We start from the raw sequence: 21,161 nt of genomic DNA, 5'->3' as shown, positions 1-21,161 counted from the left end.
TCAATCATAAAATATGTGTAAAGTACTTAGAATCCTTTTTTTTAAATTTTTACAGTTTTATTTATTTGTGGGCATAATCAGGAATAATAAAACGATTAGACAGAGTATGATCTAGCTAATTGATACCAAGCTGTTTCTGACCAAGTCCTAATATAGTGAAAACCGCGAGAGCTGGAAATCAAGGACTGCCTTTTCTAAATTATGCAAGCTTTCTACCTTTGCCGGACTGTAGTGTTATCACTTGCCTATTGCTCATTTTTGTGGCAAATATTTGCATTTCCCCTCTCTGACAGGTTTCTGCCTTATACAGGTTTTACTCAAATGGTTCTATTTCCAGAGGAAATGGTGTTTCCTTTGAAACATAGCTTGTTCATTCACGATCCCTACAATGTATTCAAAACAAGCATTCACACAGATACTTTATTAAATATAAATAATAGGATCTCACTTTCTGGCTCAAATCCTTGCAATGGACTCTTTCCATATAACATGCAAACTTCCCTTTTAATGACGTCACTCTCGATCAGTCTGCAGCCTCAGTCATTGCACTTTAATGAATGTGCTGCCTTTCTTGTTCTTTTCAATTTCATCAGGCTTATTCTGACCCCAGGCCTTTTGCACTTACTCTTCTCTCTGTCCAGAATGCTCTTTGCATGGCTCATTCTCTTACTTCAGTCCGATTCCTCTTCAATAGTACCTCTTCAGTGACACATTGTCTAAGTGTTCTATCAGGAGCGGACTCTAAGCCCCAGTATCACTTCCTTAACATGATGACACTCTATGTAACACCGTGTAAACTATTTAGGGATTCCTAGTCAGTCTTCCTCAGTGATGGACACTCTGCACTCAGAAGAGGGTCTGGCGCATAGTGGATACTCAACAAATGTTGGTTGAATGCAAGAATGGATGGATAAAGTGGGACCCATTTAATGCAGAAATTGTGAAATGGAAGCTCGTCTGGCCGACACTGCATTTTGTTAACAGAACATTCTCTGACTGCATTTAAATTTTAGTGTGAATTAGTTGATAACGTTTATAAATTGTGAAATGTCTCTGAAACATATTGATTTCTGACTTCTTTTGATAAATCAGGAAGCAGGGTGATTCAGGAATTAAGCCTTTGGTTGCTAACCCAAAGGACCCAAGTCCAAAGGCACCAGAGACGATGCAGGAGAAACAGGTCGCATACTAGTTGTACAAACATTTCCAGCTTTGGAAACCATATCGTGCAGTTCTGCTCTGTCCTCTGTTTCTATAAGTTGGAATTGATTCAATAGTTGTAGGTTGATTGTTTTTAAGAAAATTGAGAGATGTTTGTATCTTGAAAATCCCAATAGCAAAAAATGGTGTGGTCTTGAGTCACAGCTGCTCCTAAAAGCCAGGGTTACCACAGACCCCACTACTCTCTATTACACCGTGAGCCTATTTGGGGCGAGTCTGCTGACTTCTATTCCACGTGTCTGTAATTTTTTATTTATAACTGAAAAACTAAATTGCCCTGTATTGGCCCTCCAAGTAATATTCATAATACAGCACACACACATGTCATTCTGTGGTTCTCTTCTACTTCTGGAACCATCACCCAGCCTGACCAACTCAGCAAAGAACCTTTGCTGACAAAAGGACACAAAGATTTAATTTTGTTTTAAAATAGTTTTCACTTTGGGGAGTCTATTTTTGAAAGATTTTTTAAAAAGAAAAACATAAATTTGAAATAATTTCCTTTATTTTCAAAACCTCCTGAATATTCTCTCCAGATGTTTACCTACAGTGATTCATTTCTAGTGTGGGATACACCCAGTTTTCCTAAGGAAGAAAATAACTGCCTAACAATAGATGATTGCGTATTCTGAAGTCAGATGAACAGAAATAGACATACTATAGTAAGAATTGTGTCTTTTGTGCTATTTTATAATCAAATAAAGAAAAATATACACAGAATAGCAAGTACTATTATATTCTACTCACAGTATTCCCAAGCCAATATGCACTTCAGGGGCTTGCATATTTTATTAAGCATCTGCCACCTGTCAGACACTGTTTTAGGTACTTTATTGTCTACCTTCTATTACTTTATTCTATATGGGAGACAGATGGAAAAAAGAAACAAAAATTAAAAGAATACAGAGCCAAGTGTTATAATATATGCAACGGAAAGTGCCATGTGCTGTGATGAAGTGAGAAAGTGGAGCAGGTCCCTGGATGGTGTAAACCATTTGCGCTCAGCTACTAACCAAAAGTTCACGGTTCAAATCCACCTCAGTAACACATGTAAGAAAGGCCTGGCCATCTATTTCTGTAAGTCTATAGTCACTGAAAACTCTGGAGCATATTTCTGCCCTGAAGCATGTGGGTTTGGCGTGAGTCAGAATCAACACACGAGCAAAGGGTTTGCTTTTTATTGGTTTTCAAGCAGGGTCAAGAAGATTGGGAGGCCTGATTCGTTATAAATTTAATAATGTGGTTATCTTGAGAAGATCAGAGTTGAGTCAGATTGACTTTAAGGGGTAAAGGAGTTAGCCAAGTACACAGATGGGGTTAAATCGCCTTCCAGAAAAAGGGAAGATCTACATCTGGGTCTCCACAGCCAGAAATATGGCTAATGTGTTCACAGAGCAGCACATGGTGGAATTAAAGTTTAGGTAATTAAATGTTTCTGTATGGTAAAAAAAGCAAGTATACCAAGAAGTGTCTGAATGCGTGTACTCTTCTCCATAAGATTAGTCTATTCTCTTCAACCTAAGAGCATTGATCATCGATGAGTGTTTTTAAATTAATGTGCACTTTGATTTGACAATCACCTGGCATTTGAGACTCCATGACACATTAGGAGCACCGCTCGCCCAATTTTGTAAGGGAATGGTGTGTGCATAACGTATGATGCATTCTGGTGGACTGGCCAACTTTCCTGTTTCCAACATGCCCTCCTGCTACATCAAAACCTCATTCCTTTCCAAGGGGTGTTCCATGAGGGAAAAAAAAGAATGTAGATTTCTTGGCTGATACAGCATGCTTAATACTCTCACTCAGCGGTGCCATTCCGAAGGTGCCTTGTGCCGGCCTCCCTCTCAGAGTTTCATGTCTCCTCCTCCATGTAGCTCCTCGCGGGGGACTGGCCCTTTGGAGTGGAGATGTGCAAGCTGGTGCCTTTCCTACAGAAGGCCTCCGTGGGAATCACTGTGCTAAGTCTGTGTGCGCTGAGTATTGACAGGTGAGAACTGCATTTGAAAGTCGGAGATCTCCCGAGTCCTCTATTCCTCCCTCCTTGCAACATTGCTTTACAAATGAACTTCATAATTACAAAAAAAAACAAAAAACAACCAATTTGGGGGCCCATTGTGTTTCGATCTTCAGGTATCGCGCTGTTGTTTCTTGGAGTCGGATTAAAGGAATTGGGGTGCCCAAATGGACAGCAGTAGAAATAGTTTTAATCTGGGTGGTCTCTGTGGTTCTGGCTGTCCCTGAAGCCATCGCTTTTGATGTGACGGCGATTGACTACCGAGGACGTTATCTGCGAATCTGCTGGCTGAACCCCACGCAGAACACGGCCTTCATGGAGGTAAAGGACACTCTTTTTTGCCCCTCTTTTCTGTTTTTGTCTCATAAATATTTAGCGATTTTCCATAACATGCCTTCTTGGGTAGCTATCAATTGATAACTGCCCTTGGTTCTAATTAAGAGTGTAGATCCCAGGACAGCAGGGTTAGCTCAGGCTAATAGCCCAGGGCACGGAGCTGGGTCACACATTTCTAGGAAGTTCCTGGCTCTTAGAGACACAGATTAGGTCGTTGTACCCAAATAAACCAGGTTAATATGTTAGACTTGGTCTGAATTTACAGTTGCTTTCCATAGACTCTTAAGAACAGGCAATTACTACATGTTCTGAATAAGGCCACCCCCATTCTCTACCCCCATCTCCCAAGAAGAACAGAGTGGAACCACTAGAGATAAGGGTTTTATTGGTTTGCTTTTTGTTTGCTTTTAGTGAAAACAAACACAGCAAAACATACATCCGTTTAACAATTTGACACATATGATTCATTGACATTATATACGTCACATCCCCTCCCCCTTTCCCCTATCTCTGCCCATATTGTTTCACAACCCTTGACTTAGATTCTTACTGTTAACTTCGTGTTACTGTTGTCTGTTTCATTTCATAGGTAATTCTGTAAAAAACCAAAATGCTCAAGGTAGCTATTCTTTATCAAATGAACTCCATGGGGTTTTCTGGCTGTAATATTAATGGAAACAGATTTCCAGGCCTATCTTCTGTGGTACCTCTGTCCATGGTATTACATGGCCAACCTGGAGTTTAGTGGTCAAACGCAAACTGTTTCATTTACTAGGGACAACACTTCAGTCATCAGAGGGAGGGGATGGTCAAATGAATAGTCAACTACTAGATGTCACCCAGACAGCCATGGATCCTGCCCATTCTCTTCGTTCCATTACAGGAAAAGATTGTATGGTGCACTACCCAGCCCACCGAGGAAAAGCTGTCATTGAAACACAAACACACACACACACACCTTTTACCTTGCCTGTTTGCTAAAGAGCATTTCATTAGAATCTTGAAAAAAAATGGGATGCTAGCCTCCATATGATTGATCCTAAATGTCAAAGATGCTTCCAAAAAAATGGATTAAGAGAAGTTAGAACAAAGGCACTGGTAACCAGCAGTGACTTCTACAGAAACCAGGGACAGATTGCCCAGTGAGCAAGGTAAGCATGAGCTCACTTGTGCTGAAGCACTGATCTGCAGTGAGCAGTTCCAGGTGACGTTCACCAAATGACTATGTTTGTTTTAAACTTTGTAAATTCCAAACTAGAGAGTCAATGAAATAATGGAAATAATATGAATTTGAAATGAGATTCCTGTTTTCAGTTTTCTTATTAGTAAGAGAAAATGTTGTGTGGATTACATCAATTCCTCTGTAACATAGATAGATCAGGAGAAAAACCTTTTAGATACAGCTAAAACTGAAAGCTCACTGCCACCCAGTCAATTCCGACTCATGATGACCATGTAGGATAGAGTAGAACTGCCTATGTCAGTTTCTGGAACTATAATTCTTTATGGGAGTAGAAAGTCTCGTCTTTCTCCCACCGAGTGGCTGGGGGTTTCAAACTGCTGACCTTGTGGTTGGCAGCCCAACACATAAAAATTATGGCATTGGGACCACTAAGTAAATTTTAGAGCAGAAAAATAATAAAAGGAAGGCATGAGTCATAAGTCATTTTGACTTTTTCATATGGAGTTTAAATTTATAAATTATTTAGGTCACTGATTAGCATAGACATTTTCATATCTGCTTTTCAAAATAAACTTCATGAAACATAAAAGTGTTACAAATGCAGTATGATATCTTTGTGTAGTCAGATACAATATTTTACACAAAGAATGCCCAAAATAACTGATTCAACAGTTTATCAGGAAAGGGAGGGGGAGGGGAAGTGGGGAGAGATCTGTGGATGCAAGAAGGAATCTTAGAGCTGATTGTGAAGATGTTTTTACAACTCTTTTAAGAAGTGGTTTAACTGTGGAAGTGGCTGATGTGTGAATATTATATAAAGAAAGCTAAAAGAAAGAAACCCAACTTGCCTATTCACCATGGGTGAAGGAGAAAGAGCTTTTGCTTAGGGAACATTGAGTTAATTTCAATGGTGATGGATCAATTTGGAAATGAATGTCATTACTGACTGTACAACATGAAGTGCATTTAATTCATAAATGTTTTGCGTATATTTTTGCCAAAATTGAAAAAATACACAAACAACAATGAGTACTGAGAAAAAGAAAATGTTATAAAATTGATTGTGTGTATCTCTTCTTGATATGGTTGAACTATTGAATTGTATGATATGTAGATTAAGTACTGATAAACTGTTTTTAGAAAAGAGAGAGAAACCTAGGGAGTGGGATGGATGCTGTCACATTGCGGGGATCAATGGCATGAAACAGCTGTATGAATTGTTGAATTGAAAATCTATTTGCTCTACAAACTTACATCCAAGTCACACTAAAAGTTTTATACATATACATACATTTATAAATATGTATATTTATATATACATATATGTACATATAGAACAATGCTATATATACAAAACAGAGTTATATATATATATGAAATAATGCCCAAAAGATAACTTGTTTATGTGTAGGGAAAATAGTAAATTATCAAATATTTCTAACTTTGCTCATGTGCTTAAAGTTTTATGCATTATTTTAACATATTTTCTTAGAGTATGGGAATGCTTTTTAGAAAAAAAGTTGGGTTCACTTAATACAGGTATTTAATTATTTATTCAGTACCTTTGGCGTGAAAGATCCTATCAGCTGTTAAGTGACATAGAATCAGTTGCAACCCAGAGCAACGCTGTGCACAACAGAACAATGCACCACGTGGTCCTGCGCTGTCCTCACACCTGTCCCATGCTGAACCCATTGTGGCAGTCACTGTATCAATCCTTTTCTTTGAGGGCATTCCTCTTTTTGTGCCCCTCCGCTTTACCTATCATGCTGTCCTTCTCCAGGGACTGATCTCTCCTGAGAACATGTCCAAAGTATGTCAGATAAAGTCTTGTCCTCCTTGCCTCTAAGGAGTCCTCTGGCCACAAGACAGATCAATGTGTCCTTTTAGCAGTTCATGGGCCTTCCAATATTCTTCTCCAGCACCACAATTCAAATTCAACCATTCTTCTATGGGATTCTTTATCCAATGCTCAACGTTCACAGGCATGTATGGCAATTGAAAATGTGGCTTGGGTCACGCTCACCTTAGGCCTCAAAGTAACATCCTTGCTCTTCAGTACTCTAAAAATCTGTGCAGCAGATTTACCTAATATAATACGTCTTTGGATCTCTTCACCTCTGGTTCTATGCACATTGATTGTGGATATAAGCAAGAAAAATCCTTGGCCACTTCAATATCTTTGTTCCATTTATCATGATTGGTCCAGTTGTGAGGATTTGGGTCTTCTTTACATTGAGCCGTCATCCATACTGAAGGCTGCAGTCCTCGATCTTCATCAGCAAGTGCTTCAAGTCCTCCTCACTTTCAGCAAGCAAGCGAGTGTCACCTGCACACAGCAGCTGTTGTTTTTAAATATCATATCAATATTTTTTCTTTTATTAACAAATCATTTTATTGGGGCCTCTTACAGATCTCATAACAATCCATACTTCAATTGTATCACATTTGTACATTTGTTGCCATCATCATTTTCAAAACATTTTCTTTCTGCTTGAGCCCGTGGTATTAACTCCTTTTTCCCTCCCTCCCTCTGGGACAAAGCACGTCTGTAGACAGTTGGACATTCCCTCACAGGAGGGTCACAGTAAGGAATGAGTCAGCCAGGGTGCAGCTTAGCACCAATGGAACATGCAACATTCCTCTAGTTCTTTAATGCTTACTCCCCCACCTCAGTCTTACCTTACAAATCCAGCTAGACCAGCGCATATACACTGGTACAGATAAGAGCTTTTGACACAAGTAATCCAGGAAAGATAAACCTTTCAGGAACAGTAATGGGAGTAGTGATATCATGAGGGGAAGGGGAAGGCAGAGAAATAGGGAACCAACTACAATGATTGATATAAAACACTGCCCCACCCCAGGAGATGAACAGCAAATTTGTTAATAAGCCTTCCTCCAATCCTGTTACCCCACCATTCTTAATATAATCCAGCTTCTCTACTTTCTCAAAAACAGATTGAATAATATGGTGAGAGGGTAGAACCCTGACACCCACCTTTCCTGATTTTAAATCACGCAGTATTATTCCCTTGTTCTGTTTGTACAACTGCCTCTTGATCCATATACAAGTTACATACAAGTACAATGACATGTTCTGAATTCCCATTCTTCTCAAGGTTATCCATAGTTTTGTTATGATCTATACCAGTTGTTCTCAACCTGTGGGTTGCAACCCCTTTGAGGGTTGAACGACCCTTTAACCAGGGCTGCCTGATTCATAGCAGTAGCAAAATTACACTTATGAAGTAGCAATGAAAATAATTTTATGATTGGGGTCACCACAACATGAAGAACTATATTAAAGGGTCACAGCATTAGGAAGGTTGAGAAATACTGATCGAGACAGTCTAATGCCTTTGCACAATCCATAAAATACAAGGAAACAATCCTATGCTCTCCTTTCAGCCTAGATTCTTCTGACATCCCTATTCCATGACCCCTTCTGAATCCAGCCTGCACCTCTGACAGCCCCCTATATGTACTGCTGCAATTGTTGTTGGATGATCTTCAGCAAAATTTTACTTGCATGTGATGTCAATGATACTGTTCTATAATTTGATCATTCTATTGGATCACTTTTACTGGTAATGTGGACAAATATGGCTCTTTTCGTCATTTGGCCTAGTAGCTGTCTTCCAAATTCCCTGGCATATACAAGTTAAGTGCTTCCAGTGTTTCATCAGCTTGTTGAAATATTTCGATTCTTATTCCATCAATTCCCGGAGATTTGTTTTTGGCTACTGCCTTCAGTAGCATGAACTTCTTCCTTCAGCACCATTGATTCTTGTTCATGCACTACCTCCTGAAATGGTAGAATGTCAACTTGTATATTTTTGTTCGGTGAGTCTGTGTATTCTTTCCATTTTCTATTTTTCTTCCAGCTCCATCTTCTTTCGAAGCTTTCTGCATCATTCAATATTTTGCCCATAGATTCTTTCAATGTTTCAACTGTAGACCAGATTTTCTTGAGTTCTTTTATTTTAAGATATGCTGAGCAAGTTCTTCCTCTTTGACATGCTCAATCTAGGTCTTTGCTCCTTTCAAAATTATATTTTACTTTGTCTTCTTGAACCGCCCTTCGAAGTTTTCCATTCGGGTCTGTGACATCATTATCTCATCCATTGACTCGAGCTAGTCTATTCAGAGCAAGTTTCAGAATCTCTTCTGACATCCACATTGATCTTTTCTTTCCTTCCTTTTAATGACTCTTGCTTTCTCATGAATGATAATCTTGATGTCTTCCCACAGTTCTGTCATTCCTGTTCAATGCATCATATCTGTTCTTGAGGTATTCTTGAAACCCAGGTGGGATATTTTCAAGATCATATTTTGGCTTGTGGAAATTGATTTCATTTTCTTCAGCTTTAACCTGAACTTATAGATGAGCAACTGATGGTCTGTTCTATGTCAACCCCTGGCCTGGTTTTAGCTGCTGCTATTGAGTTTCTCCATCTTCTCTTCCCACAGATCAGGTCAGTTTGATCTCTGTGTAATTCTTCCGAAGGACGTTTTAAAATTATGCATAAGTTTTTGAGTGGCCACATCTTCCAAAGTGGGCAGCTGATTCCTTCTTCATTGTCTATTCTTAGTCTGTTCACAAACAGGACACCACAGTGCAACAAACTGACAAATAAGTAGTAGAAAGATCAATTTGTAAGTAGGATATATAGATATAAATTGATTCACTTTTTAAGGTAATTATACTTTCATGAATATGTTCTTTTCAGTTTAACATTTGATATAGAAGATTTTCTTATAGAGAACAATTAACCATAAAAGTCTTTCCTTCTCTATAGTTTTACAAGCAAGCTAAAGATTGGTGGCTATTTGGTTTCTATTTCTGCTTGCCATTGGCCATAACCATGTTTTTTTATACACTGATGACTTGTGAAATGTTGAGAAAGAAGAGTGGCATGCAAATCGCTTTAAATGATCACTTAAAACAGGTAAGAAAATAAACATATTTACTGACATGATTATAGTTATTATGATGAGGATACAAATTATTATGATGATACATTAACATTAAAGAATTCTTTAATGATACTTTTTTGGATTTACATTTAAAGATACATTAAAGAATTCTCTTTTATTTCTTATTCTATTTATATCTTGGAATATAGAAAGTGCATAATTTATATTATCTATTTAGAAATACCCTATGTAATCTAAATTGATCTACATAAAATCATTACTTTAAAAAATAAATATCCAGTCATTTTTCCTCTAATTTACACAAATCCTTCACCTGAAAGTTTAATGTCCTGAGTGTTTATAAGTGCCATGAATTTTTTTTTTTGTAAACCACATTCTGTTTGGGGGGAAGAGACTACTGTGCCTAGTGTGCCGTCATTTCTGAGTCTTGACTACGGTTCTCTTTCAGAGACGAGAAGTGGCCAAAACAGTCTTTTGCCTGGTCCTTGTCTTCGCCCTGTGTTGGCTTCCCCTTCACCTCAGCAGGATTTTGAAGCTCACTCTGTATGATCCAAATGACCCCAGTAGGTGTGAACTTTTGAGGTAAGAAAGAGAAAAAGCAGCCAGTTTTTTTTCTAAGATAATTAAATTCAGAAGCGTTTTCAACTGATCTCTTTTATAAGTAGAAATAGAGAGTACAAATCATTGGACAATGAAACAGACTGCAGCTCGTGGTGAAATAGCAGGAACAGATTCCAGCTCATGGTGGCTCGGTGTGTGCCGGAGAACTGTTCTTTATAGGGTCTTCAGGGGTTGATTTTTCAGAAGTAGATAGCCAGTCTGACATATCTTCGGAGGTCCTTCTAGGGGACCTGGCACTTCCAACGATTCAGTTAGAAGCTAAGAACATTAACCATTTATACTACCCGGGGGACTTCCTTAGGAAGAAATTCAGACCCTACTTTTATCTTTACACTTATATTAGAAGGATGAGTGATTTGGAACTCAATACTGAGGGTAGAGCGCAAGACTATTCAAAATGATGAGAAAGGACTCACTCACTCACTCACTCACTCACTGACTCTCACACAGACACACATAAAATGATGAGAAAGACGTACTAAAAATACCAGACTGAGTTATCCTTTGCATGTTAGCACGTTACAAACCCTTTATTTTCAAAGTTTTAATGCCTCAACTGAGTTTGTATTTTGGGAGGGTCTTGGTTTCTTACATTATTTAAAAATTCATTTTATTTGGGGGCTCATATGACTCATCACAATCCACACATACATTAATTTTATAAAGGACATTTGTATATTTGTTACCCTCATTATTCTCAAAACATTTGCACTCCAGAGATTGTATTTTAAAGTGGAGAGTTGGTGTGTGACAGAGATGTCCTGACAAATTTGAAATAAATAAAAGATAAGCTAGAAAGAGGGGTAACATTATTAGTAAAGACCAATGATAAATGTATGACCATTGTATTTCTTCACAAAAACACATAAGTTTGCAATGGATACATGCTCAGAAAAACATATTTTCACAGACACATTTGGGGTTGTTTTTTCCAGCTTTCTGTTGGTATTAGACTACGTCGGCATCAACATGGCCTCCCTGAACTCCTGCATTAATCCAATCGCTCTGTATTTGGTGAGCAAAAGATTCAAAAACTGCTTTAAGGTAAGAGATCATTCCAAAGTACAAAAAAATATTTTAATCCAGTATCCAATATGGCCTTTTAAAAACATTAACATTGTTATCCAGAGAGATTTAGTAAACCAGTTTACAATTTCCACTTATCCTGTATCATGGATGATTTCTTTTTTCCTATGGATCATAGTCAACCACTCAATTACTGCCTCAACCAACCAGTTCTATTCATGGAAGGGCTCATAAATAAATCATACTCACAGATGTCCAGCAATGTCTTGATATTCTTATCAAGAGATTGCCACTCCACTGGACAATTATAAACTCATAGATGGGAAAGGGAATGTTTAGGAAACAGTGAACTAAATATCATCTAAGATGTACACTTTCTAAGTTAATGAAAAAAGGCTTGGCTTAATTTTTTTAATCTAAGAATAAAATTGATATATTTATATCATCAAAACCTTATTGTAAACTTAAATTGAAATGACACATGAGAATGTCATGTGGCTGAACACAATAGCAATTAACATTAAGTTCACTAGCATGGAAGTATTTTTATGGTATTATTAATTGATAAAGATCAGAATTTGGGGTAGTATGCATACTAGACCTTCATTAGAATAAATAACACACACTCACATGCTTGTAGGCGTGTGGTGACATATTTTGCTATTTCCATAGACAATATCTTTAAGTATTTGTCAAAGTACTAGAGGGGCTTCCTCTTAATAAAAATGTTTCTTTCTTCTCTGTTTTCTAAGATCACATGTTCATATTATATACATTTGTTTTACTTCTTATATCAGCTACATTGTTTAAGGAGAAAAAATAAGAGAGCATTGAAAAAGTAAGCCCCAAATTCCAAATCATGCATATAAAGTCAGAACATTAGAAAGTATGAAGACTTGGGACAATTGAAATGATATAAACTTATAATGAGTGACTTTTTTTTTTATAGTCCTGCTTATGCTGCTGGTGCCAGTCATTTGAGGAAAAACAGTCCTTGGAAGAAAAGCAGTCGTGCTTAAAGTTCAAAGCTAATGAACATGGATATGACAATTTCCGTTCCAGTAATAAATATAGTTCATCTTGAAAGAAGGAATATTCAGTTACTCATTCTTCTTCCTTTCTCTTTTCTGGACAGAAGTCATTAAAATAACAAACTATTTGCCAAGACAACACAAAAATACTGTGCCTGTACCAAAAATTGTATGAAAACATGAGTAATTATTAACATTCATAATCACACATGGCATGTGATGAGCTGTTGCTAATCTGAGAAGAAAAGCAGTGAAAATTAAGAATGCCTCTGTGAAAGCACTTAACTTTTAGCTAGCACTTCAATGTAACCTTTCATAACAGCCAACATATTCGTACACCATTTATGTTTGAAATGAGCTCACTCAGAATTCTTATGGTTGTTGTCTTAGTTGCCGTGAGTCTGTCTGGACTCACTGAGGCTCCAGGTGACAAAGGAGAACTGACCCATAGGGTTTCTTGAATGTGATCTTTGTGGAAGCAACTTGGCAGGGTTTTTGTCTCTTGCCAAGCCATTAATTGATTCGCTGTCAAGAGCGGAATTGGTTGTGCCAGGAAGACGCCTTAAAATCCTTCTTAACTCTTTACCAGGGGGTCAGCTTTCGCTCACAGCAACCCTGCAGGACAGAGCAGAACACACACGGAGTTCCAATGCTGTAAATCTCTACAGAGGCAGACTGCCACCGTTGTCTCTCTTTAGAACAGCTGGTGGATTGAACCCATGGCCTTCTGGTCGGCAGTCAAGTCCTATGACCATGGCACAATCATAACTCACAGAATTCTTAAGAGGATTATTTTTAAATTGGTTTGAGTGTGATACAAGGGGAAAAATATTTGTGTATAAAACATGACATTTAAATTGTAAGTTTTATTCCATCGGATTTTAAAAATTCCTTTCCAAAAAATCCTCTATCAATGGCTGTGCTACTGTTTGTCAGATACGTTTTCAATACGAAATGTGACAGCAGTTTAGCTGCGATATTGTTTAGACATTAGCCATATACTAAATGATCTAGATGGAGTAACAGGAAGTGAGAGCTCAACTGAGCTTTGGAAAATCATTAAAAGCTTTACATTTAAATGAGATCAAACAAAAGGTAAGAGAATGAGGGTTTGGAATGTTATCCTGAAACATTTCTTTGAAATCTCTCATTCATAACACTACAACAAAAATACTACCTACCTACAAGATTTGCAGGATTATTAAAATGTTCCTCATAGTTCACTCCTGTAGTCTAAGCTGTATCCGTTTAGATTCTGTATGTGTAAGTCTTTCGCTACACGCAGGACGCATAGATGATTAAATCTAGGGCAGGTCCCATGTTCATAACTACTGTGGAGAGACGCCAGTAACCTCAGAATGGACAGAATGTGAATTGCCTGGAGCAATGTTCACATGACTAAGGCTAAGGAAGCATCCTCTCTCTCAGATGCTGTAGTTAAAATTGTCTCTGGTTTATGTATAATACTACAGGGAATATACTATTTTTCCCCCAAATCTCTTAAATTAGCCAATTAACAGGTACTGTAAGTTTATGAAAGAAAAATTGCCACTTAGTCGATCCCTACTCTGCCATTGACATTGAATGTACCCATTGCCATTGAATTGATTCAGAGTCACCCTCTGAGACAGAAGCGAACCACCCCTGACTTCCCAAGGCTATAAATCACGGGGGAAGTTGACTGTCTTCTCTTTCGTTAGCAACCCAGTCCTTAACCACTGCACAACCAGCACTTTTTATAAAGTGTATTGCTAATTTTTATATTGTTTTTCTGAATGACCATTGAAAAGAGTTCTTGACCTGATGTTTTTGCATCATTTAGAGGCAAAACTATGCTTTGAAGCTCTAATAACCTCCAGCTTTGTGCATTCTTGCCTACGTCTTCAATCTTCCTGACAAAGTGCCTTACATTTCCTTGGAATGGGATGTGTGTGAAAGTATGTCCAAGAGAAAACAGAAGGGCGGAAATGAGGTGGGGTAGGAGGAAGCCCTTGGGGAATCATTTCCATTCTTAGCCTAATGTTCGTCATTCCCCCACCCCATCAATGCAAAAGGTCCTGATTATGTTCCAGCAAAGCTCAGTGTAATGTTCTGAGTGACTTCAGGAGCGAATGAACCCCAAGAGCTTTTGACTCAGATTTAAAACACAACAGCATTTGTATATCTTTTTTTCTCTCTTGGTAATCTGGACCACATGTTGGAAATAAGCTGGCAGTATTGTTTTCTGCCAAACCCCAACAATGTAGCCAAAAATAAAAGACAGTAATTAATTTACATGCCACACAAACTCACAAATTACTTTAAAAATTGTATTTTCATTCCTTCCCAATCACCTTGTAAATTGACTGTCTTTACAAAAGCTATTTCTAGTTTTGAAATTGGATTCAAAATTCAGATTAAAACTTGGATCACTAGGAGTGCCACAGTTTGTTTATATATCTACAAATATGTGATATATAATTCCCATTTAATCTTTTGCTCGTCATTATATTATTTGTAATAAAATTGTTCTCAAGAACTTTTCTAAAAATATTTGATTCAAAATTTCTATAGACTAAGACAAACTGATAGTAAATAAATATGATTTCTTGGCATAAATCAGATAGGAAAAGGTGCTACTGTTTAACTTTAAGTGTTTTTCTCTTAATATAGGGATAGGCAAAAGATCATTTTAACATTGATGTTAAAGCTCAAAGGATTTATTAATGAGTTTAGCTTATTTTTTCACTATAGATTACACTGCTAATATGTTCAAAGACATTTAAGAGTTGATAGCTTATATATGACCAAAGGGACAGTTTGTAGCAAAACAGGGGTATGCTCTACCTAACTTCATAAAATTGTAATATAACCATGCAAAATAATTATATATTTTGTTTTACTGTGGCCACTGAAAGTGACAGATGCTGTAGTTGCTAACTCTTTACTATGTAAACAAAATCAATAAACATTAAAAGTTGTTTTAAAATTTAGAGTTCAGATTATTTTTTACCATGCTGGCAATAATTAAGTAAATTCTAATTGATAAAGTGTTTATATGAAAATACGAAAGTTCTTTTAAATGAACATGCCCAGTTTCTGGTCTCCAAGCAGTATTGTATTTGTTAAATTGATTGTAAGACCAGATATATATACAGATCTTCGATGTTCCTGGGTTCATGATTTGGCTAATAGTGTTCAATGGCACCTGATATGATCCTCTGGTTACCTGCTTTGGGGGCATTTCACTATTTAATCATCATTTTCTCACAGATAAAAGGCCAACATTTTGAGGGAATGAGGTTTGCAAATACTCATTTTGTTCCCCAAGCTCCTTTTCTGAGTGTTTAGGATTTGTAAGGTGGGGTGAAATTAACAAACCGAAGAGACCCTGCTTAATGTGAGACAGATGATAAAGCTTCACACGGAGTAAAATTAGAGTATCAAATCACTGCGTACTGACTGCTAGAAAAGTTCACATGTTTGTATCTATTTTTCTGGTCCTATTCTTCATTTGATAAAAAGAACCAAGAACTTGCATGAACTTTATGACAGATAATTACATCATACATAGAGCTGCAGAGACTTTCATCATTCTGCATGACCGTCACTGGATTTCAGCCATCTTATCACAGCCAGGGGGTTGGAAATACGTCCTTTGAGTCACAGTCGCTGTGTGAGAAATACAGCACAGCAAAACACAGCAAGTGCCTCAGTCAGCAGTCACCCAAAAGAGCCTACCTGCCAAAAGATATAATGTCCTTTATTGTTTCTATAATAGAGGAGCCTTACTTTACTTATCCATAAAATATGGATGATAATATTTCCAGTCTAATTAATATATCCAATTAACAAAATTTTAGGGTACTTACCATATAATTGTTGTTAAGTACTGTCCAGTTGGTTCCAACTCATAGTGACTATATACCACACAGCAAAGCACTCCCCAGCCCTGCACCATTCTCACAATTGTTCTTATGTTTGAGGCACTGGGTCAATCCATTTTGTCAAGTTTCCCTCTTTCTCACTGCCCCTCCGCTTTACCGAGTAGAATGTCCTTTCCAGGGACTGGTCTCATAATAAGATGTGCAAAGTATGTGGGACAAAGTCTTGCCATCTTTGCTTCCAATGAGCATTCTGGCTGTACTTCTGCCAAGACAGATTTTTTTGTTCTTTTGTCAGTCCTTGGTACTTTCCGTCTTCTTCTCCTGCGCCACAATTCAAATGCAGCGATTCTTGTTTGTCTTCCTTTTCAATGTCCAATTTTCACATGCATATGAGATGATTGAAAACACCAAGACTTGGGTCAGGTTCACCTTAGTCCTCAAAGTAGCATTTTTCCTTTTAATCACTTTATTTTTTTCTTTATTATTAAATCATTTTATTGGGAGCTCTTATAACAATCCACACATCAATTGTATCAAACACATTTGTACTTGTGTTGATATCATCATTTTCAAAACATTTTCTTTCTGCTTGAGCCCTTGGTATCAGCTCCTCTGTTTTCTCTCCCTCCCTCTCTCACCCTCACACCCTCAAGGATCCATAATAAATTATAAATTATTATTATTTTCATATCTTACACCATCCACTATCTCCTTTCACCCACGTTTCTACTGTATGTGTGGGGGGGGAATATATGTCAATCGTTGTTGTCAGTTCCCCATTGCCCCCCCCCCTCCACCTTCCCCCTATTCTCATGGCATCACTATTCCCATTACGGTTCCGGAAGGACTTATCTGTCCTGGATTCCATATGTCGAGAGCTCTTATCTGTACAAGTGTACATTCTCGGGTGGGATTTGTAAGGTAGAACTGGGGTGGTGACAGTGGGGGAAAGGGAGCATTAAAGAACTAGAGGCAGTTTGGGTGTTTTGTCAATGTTGTGCGGCACCCTGGCTGTGTCATTCTTGCCTTGTGCCCCTTTTAAGCAATTTAAAGAGTTCTTGGGCAGCAGATTTGCCCAATGGAATAGGATGTTTGACCTCTGGACTGCTAAAAAGGGCCCACGGCCTCTTTTGTAAATAAAATTTCAACCACTTGTTTCCATGTTGCCTTTCACTGAACAACAGTGTTGAATAATGTAATATTATAGATCAGATGGCCCATGAGAATGAAAATGTTTATTATCTGACCCTTCCAGAAAACATTTGCTGACCCCTAGCCTAGATAAACAACAATAAATGGGGGAAGGGGTTGGGGGGGGGAGCAAATGAAGAAGTATAGGAAATTAAAGAAGACTGGGGATGCAATAATTCTGTCTTGGACATGATGAACTTAAGGTACCTATAAGCATCCATGGTGAAGTTATGTGGGTTAAAGTCAAACAAACATTTACTTATCCTGGTCTAGATATACTAATTTAAATATTCAGATGAATGGAAACAATCAAGGAGAAGATAGAACCCTATAGAACAGAGTAGAAGTTCTCTACAAGGTAGGTTTGCAAGGCTGTAAATCTACAGAAGCAGACTGCTTCATATTTGTCTCCAAGCTTACATGGTGTGTTTGAATACCACCAAGACTTCTAGAAGACTGACTGTGGGAAAAAATATGGAATTAAAAAATCAGGAACTTTCCCCATAAACTTTTCCAGTCACATATTTGTGTGTTTATATATATTATTATTATGTGTCATGTTACCTTAGCACTTACTAAAATATGAGACTTGTAGAAAATTAATTAAACATTTGTGCTTGTACCTTCAAAGACTCCAAGAAAATGACAGATAACAATATGTGCTGGTTAGAGTTTGTCAACTTGACATTCCTGGGTAAGGATAGGCTAGAGCCCAACGTATCAATTGGGTCAAAGCCTGATAACATTTGCCTTTTGTTTGAGAGGAACCAAGCAGAGTGCAATTCTCTTTGGCCATTCACCTTCTGCTGAAGCTGCATCTCCTACCTGATTCCTCAGTCTCTGGTTGTGTTGCCTGCTGATGCCAGGAGCTATCAGCAAACTACTGACAATGGATTCACTCAGCCAATTTATAAATCATTTACCTACCAGACTGTATTGCCCTCCACCCTCCCATTTCCTGCCTCTGCTTCCTCACCCTGCTTCCTGTTCATCAGAGCCCAGGAGTTAGGAAAAACCTATTTTGGACCACACTCGACTTAACTGCTTCTACAATTGGGTGGCCTCTCTCTTTTCTCTTTCAACAGTTTTATTGGCATACAATTCATGTATCACAGCTCAATAATAATCCCATCAAGAAGAGTTGTATGCCACTCAGTGTAGAGACTGATCTTCATTCTTATTCTCATCACTATCCCCCCCTGCCCCCCAATTCCTCCCTCTGCCACAGCTCCAAGGAACCCTCAATTTACAGTCACTGACTCCATAGATTTGCCTATCCTGGATTTGATATGCAGCAAATCGTGTTTTAAAAACATAACAACAATAACAAAGTAAAACAGATAAAAACCTCAGTCAAAAAGAAAGAAAGCAGAAAACATTTAAAACTGAAGCAAATTTGCAGTGGATCCGAAGGCAGATCAAATGATAAGTTAACTTTTAACCTAGCTGCACCACGTTCCAGCGGATTCTACAGGCTACGGCTATTCACCTTCCTGGTGTACGGACAGAGAGAGGATTCACCAGAGCTTAATCCATGTGTATTTGTTTGTTTGTTTAGCTGAAACAATTGCTAAGTGGATCAAAAGGGAGGTCAACTGATAAGAGGTTACACTGTAACTTAACTGCATCTGCCCCAATCAACTTTACACTGCTCTCTGTCTGATAACACAGCAACTCACGTCCCTCTTCTGAGATTGAAGGGGGTTCACCTGAGGCTTAAGCCCTGTGGTGACCCTCAAAAGAGATTTGGGGATTTCACTGTCATTCATAGCTTTCTGCAAACCAGGTATTCGCAATTTAAATCCAGACACCATTCCCTCCTTCCGATTTGGATTTTATTATTTACAGTCTTTAGATCACACAGGTGGTGTGCTTCAACCATGTGGACTTAGTTGATGCCTCCCTGAGATGGCTGCTTTTGTTTTAAGACAATCCTGTAAGACCCAGACACTATTCCTCTTGATAGTTGTTCACCATGTAGTTTCGTCACCGTACGTTGCTATCGCACCCAGATTTTCAGGGATCTCTTCCTGAGGGCAAGCATCAAGTAGGGCCATGCCACAAGAACTACCTGTTCTTAGATTGAGACTAGAATTAAGTGCAAGCCCCAAATCCATTCGTGTGGCTATGATTTTTATGTCTCTGGTTCACCTTAGAGACATCATTGTCATTTTATGTGCATAACTCATTTCTTGATATAAATCTCTTTCTATATACAAACCCATGCAGCCATCACGGGTTTTACTTCTCTAGAGAGCCCAAACTAACATTGGGTGTGGTTCCAGAGAAAACAAAATCCTAAAATGAAGTTTTTCCAAATTGCTTCTCAGGTTTAATTAGACCTAAGGGCACTGAGAATGCCACCTCTGACTCTGTAAGTAGGGATAAGTCTATCACTATTAGTAAAGAAAATCAAAATGAAAAACCACTGCCATCAAGTCAGCTTTGACTCATAGTGACAGTAAACTATTTATAGGGGTAGAAAGCCCAGTCTTTCTCTCAAGAAAATGCTGGTGGTTTCGAACTGCCAACCATGCAGCATGCAGTCCAACTCAGAACCACTACACCACCATCAGGGCGGGCACGGTTACTCTCTGGTGCCACGTGGCCAAACTAAGATTCAACATAGTCCCACTGGCAGATGAAATGTGAGTGAGAAGGGAGGCTCTGGGTAATTGTGTTTGATAGCTTTGTATGATTTTTTTCAGGATGAGAAATATGGGGAAGCTGGCTATTGGGAACTTTTTACAATAGACAAACTGGTAAATAAGCAGATGAACTGAGGGTTTCAGAAGTTCGACTCAAATGCTGCAGAAAAGACCTCAAATCTTCTATTTCTATTCAAAAAGAAAGCTTGATTTCTTCTAGAAACAGAACTGATATTTCTGAAAACCAAAGCCAGAGTCTTATCATACATGTAGTGGAATTAAAATGCCCGCTTTATTCTCAACCTAAAAAGGTGCCTGATATTAAAGTGAGAACACCAATTGGAAAGACATGGGACTCTGAAACTTGTTCAATGCTATCAGATCGGCTCCACTCTAGTGACCTTATGCACAACAGAATAAAACATCGCACGATCCTCTGCTAGCCTCACAATGTGCCCGAGTCCATTGAGGCAGCCACTGTGGCAACCCAGCTCGTTGAGGGCCTTCCTCTTTTGGGCTCCCTCTCAGCTTTACCAAATACAAGTCCTTTTGCAGGGACTGGTTCTCCTGATAATATGTCCACAGTAGGTAAGATGTCGCCTTGCCATGCTTGCCTTTAAAGAGCACTCTAGCCTTACTTCTTCCAACATAGATTGGTTTGTCCTTTCAGCAGTCTGTCCAATATTTTTCTCCAGCACCATCATTTGAATGAATCGATTCCTCCTTGGTCTTCCTTCTTTACTATCCAACTTTCACACGCATAGAATACAATGAGGAATGCCATGGCCTGGATCAGGCTCACCTTCGCCCTCAAAGTAACATTCTTGCTCTTCAATACTCTAAAGAGGTCTTGTATAGCAGATTTACCTAATGCAATATGTCATTTGATCTCTCTTGATTGATGCTTCCAGGAATATAGATTATGGATCCAAACAAGACAAAAGTCTTGACAATTTCAGTCTTCAATTGTGAAGATTTTAGTCTTCCTTACATTGAGTTGTAATCCATACCAAAGGCTACATCCCTTGATCTCCCATCAGCAAGTGCTTCAATCCCTCCCCACTTTCACCAAGCAAGGAT

At 38.3% G+C, this 21,161-nt stretch overlaps 1 protein-coding gene across 1 annotated transcript in view; it reads left to right on the top strand.

Moving 5' to 3' along the window:
- Positions 1–15,297, top strand: part of EDNRB (endothelin receptor type B) — a 37,000-nt gene extending 21,703 nt beyond the window's left edge. Inside the window, exons 3-8 of the mRNA XM_075563492.1 lie at positions 3,099–3,211; positions 3,355–3,559; positions 9,560–9,709; positions 10,147–10,280; positions 11,255–11,363; positions 12,295–15,297. Coding sequence (XP_075419607.1) covers positions 3,099–3,211; positions 3,355–3,559; positions 9,560–9,709; positions 10,147–10,280; positions 11,255–11,363; positions 12,295–12,429 — 846 coding nt within the window. The 3' untranslated portion in view covers positions 12,430–15,297. The remainder of the gene's footprint in view (positions 1–3,098; positions 3,212–3,354; positions 3,560–9,559; positions 9,710–10,146; positions 10,281–11,254; positions 11,364–12,294) is intronic.
- Positions 15,298–21,161: the final 5,864 nt, after the last annotated feature.

The sequence above is a fragment of the Tenrec ecaudatus genome, chromosome 11 (genome assembly GCF_050624435.1).
Source record: "Tenrec ecaudatus isolate mTenEca1 chromosome 11, mTenEca1.hap1, whole genome shotgun sequence".
In the NCBI taxonomy this organism is placed as follows: domain Eukaryota; kingdom Metazoa; phylum Chordata; class Mammalia; order Afrosoricida; family Tenrecidae; genus Tenrec; species Tenrec ecaudatus.
This window is presented reverse-complemented; position numbering and strand designations above follow the sequence as displayed.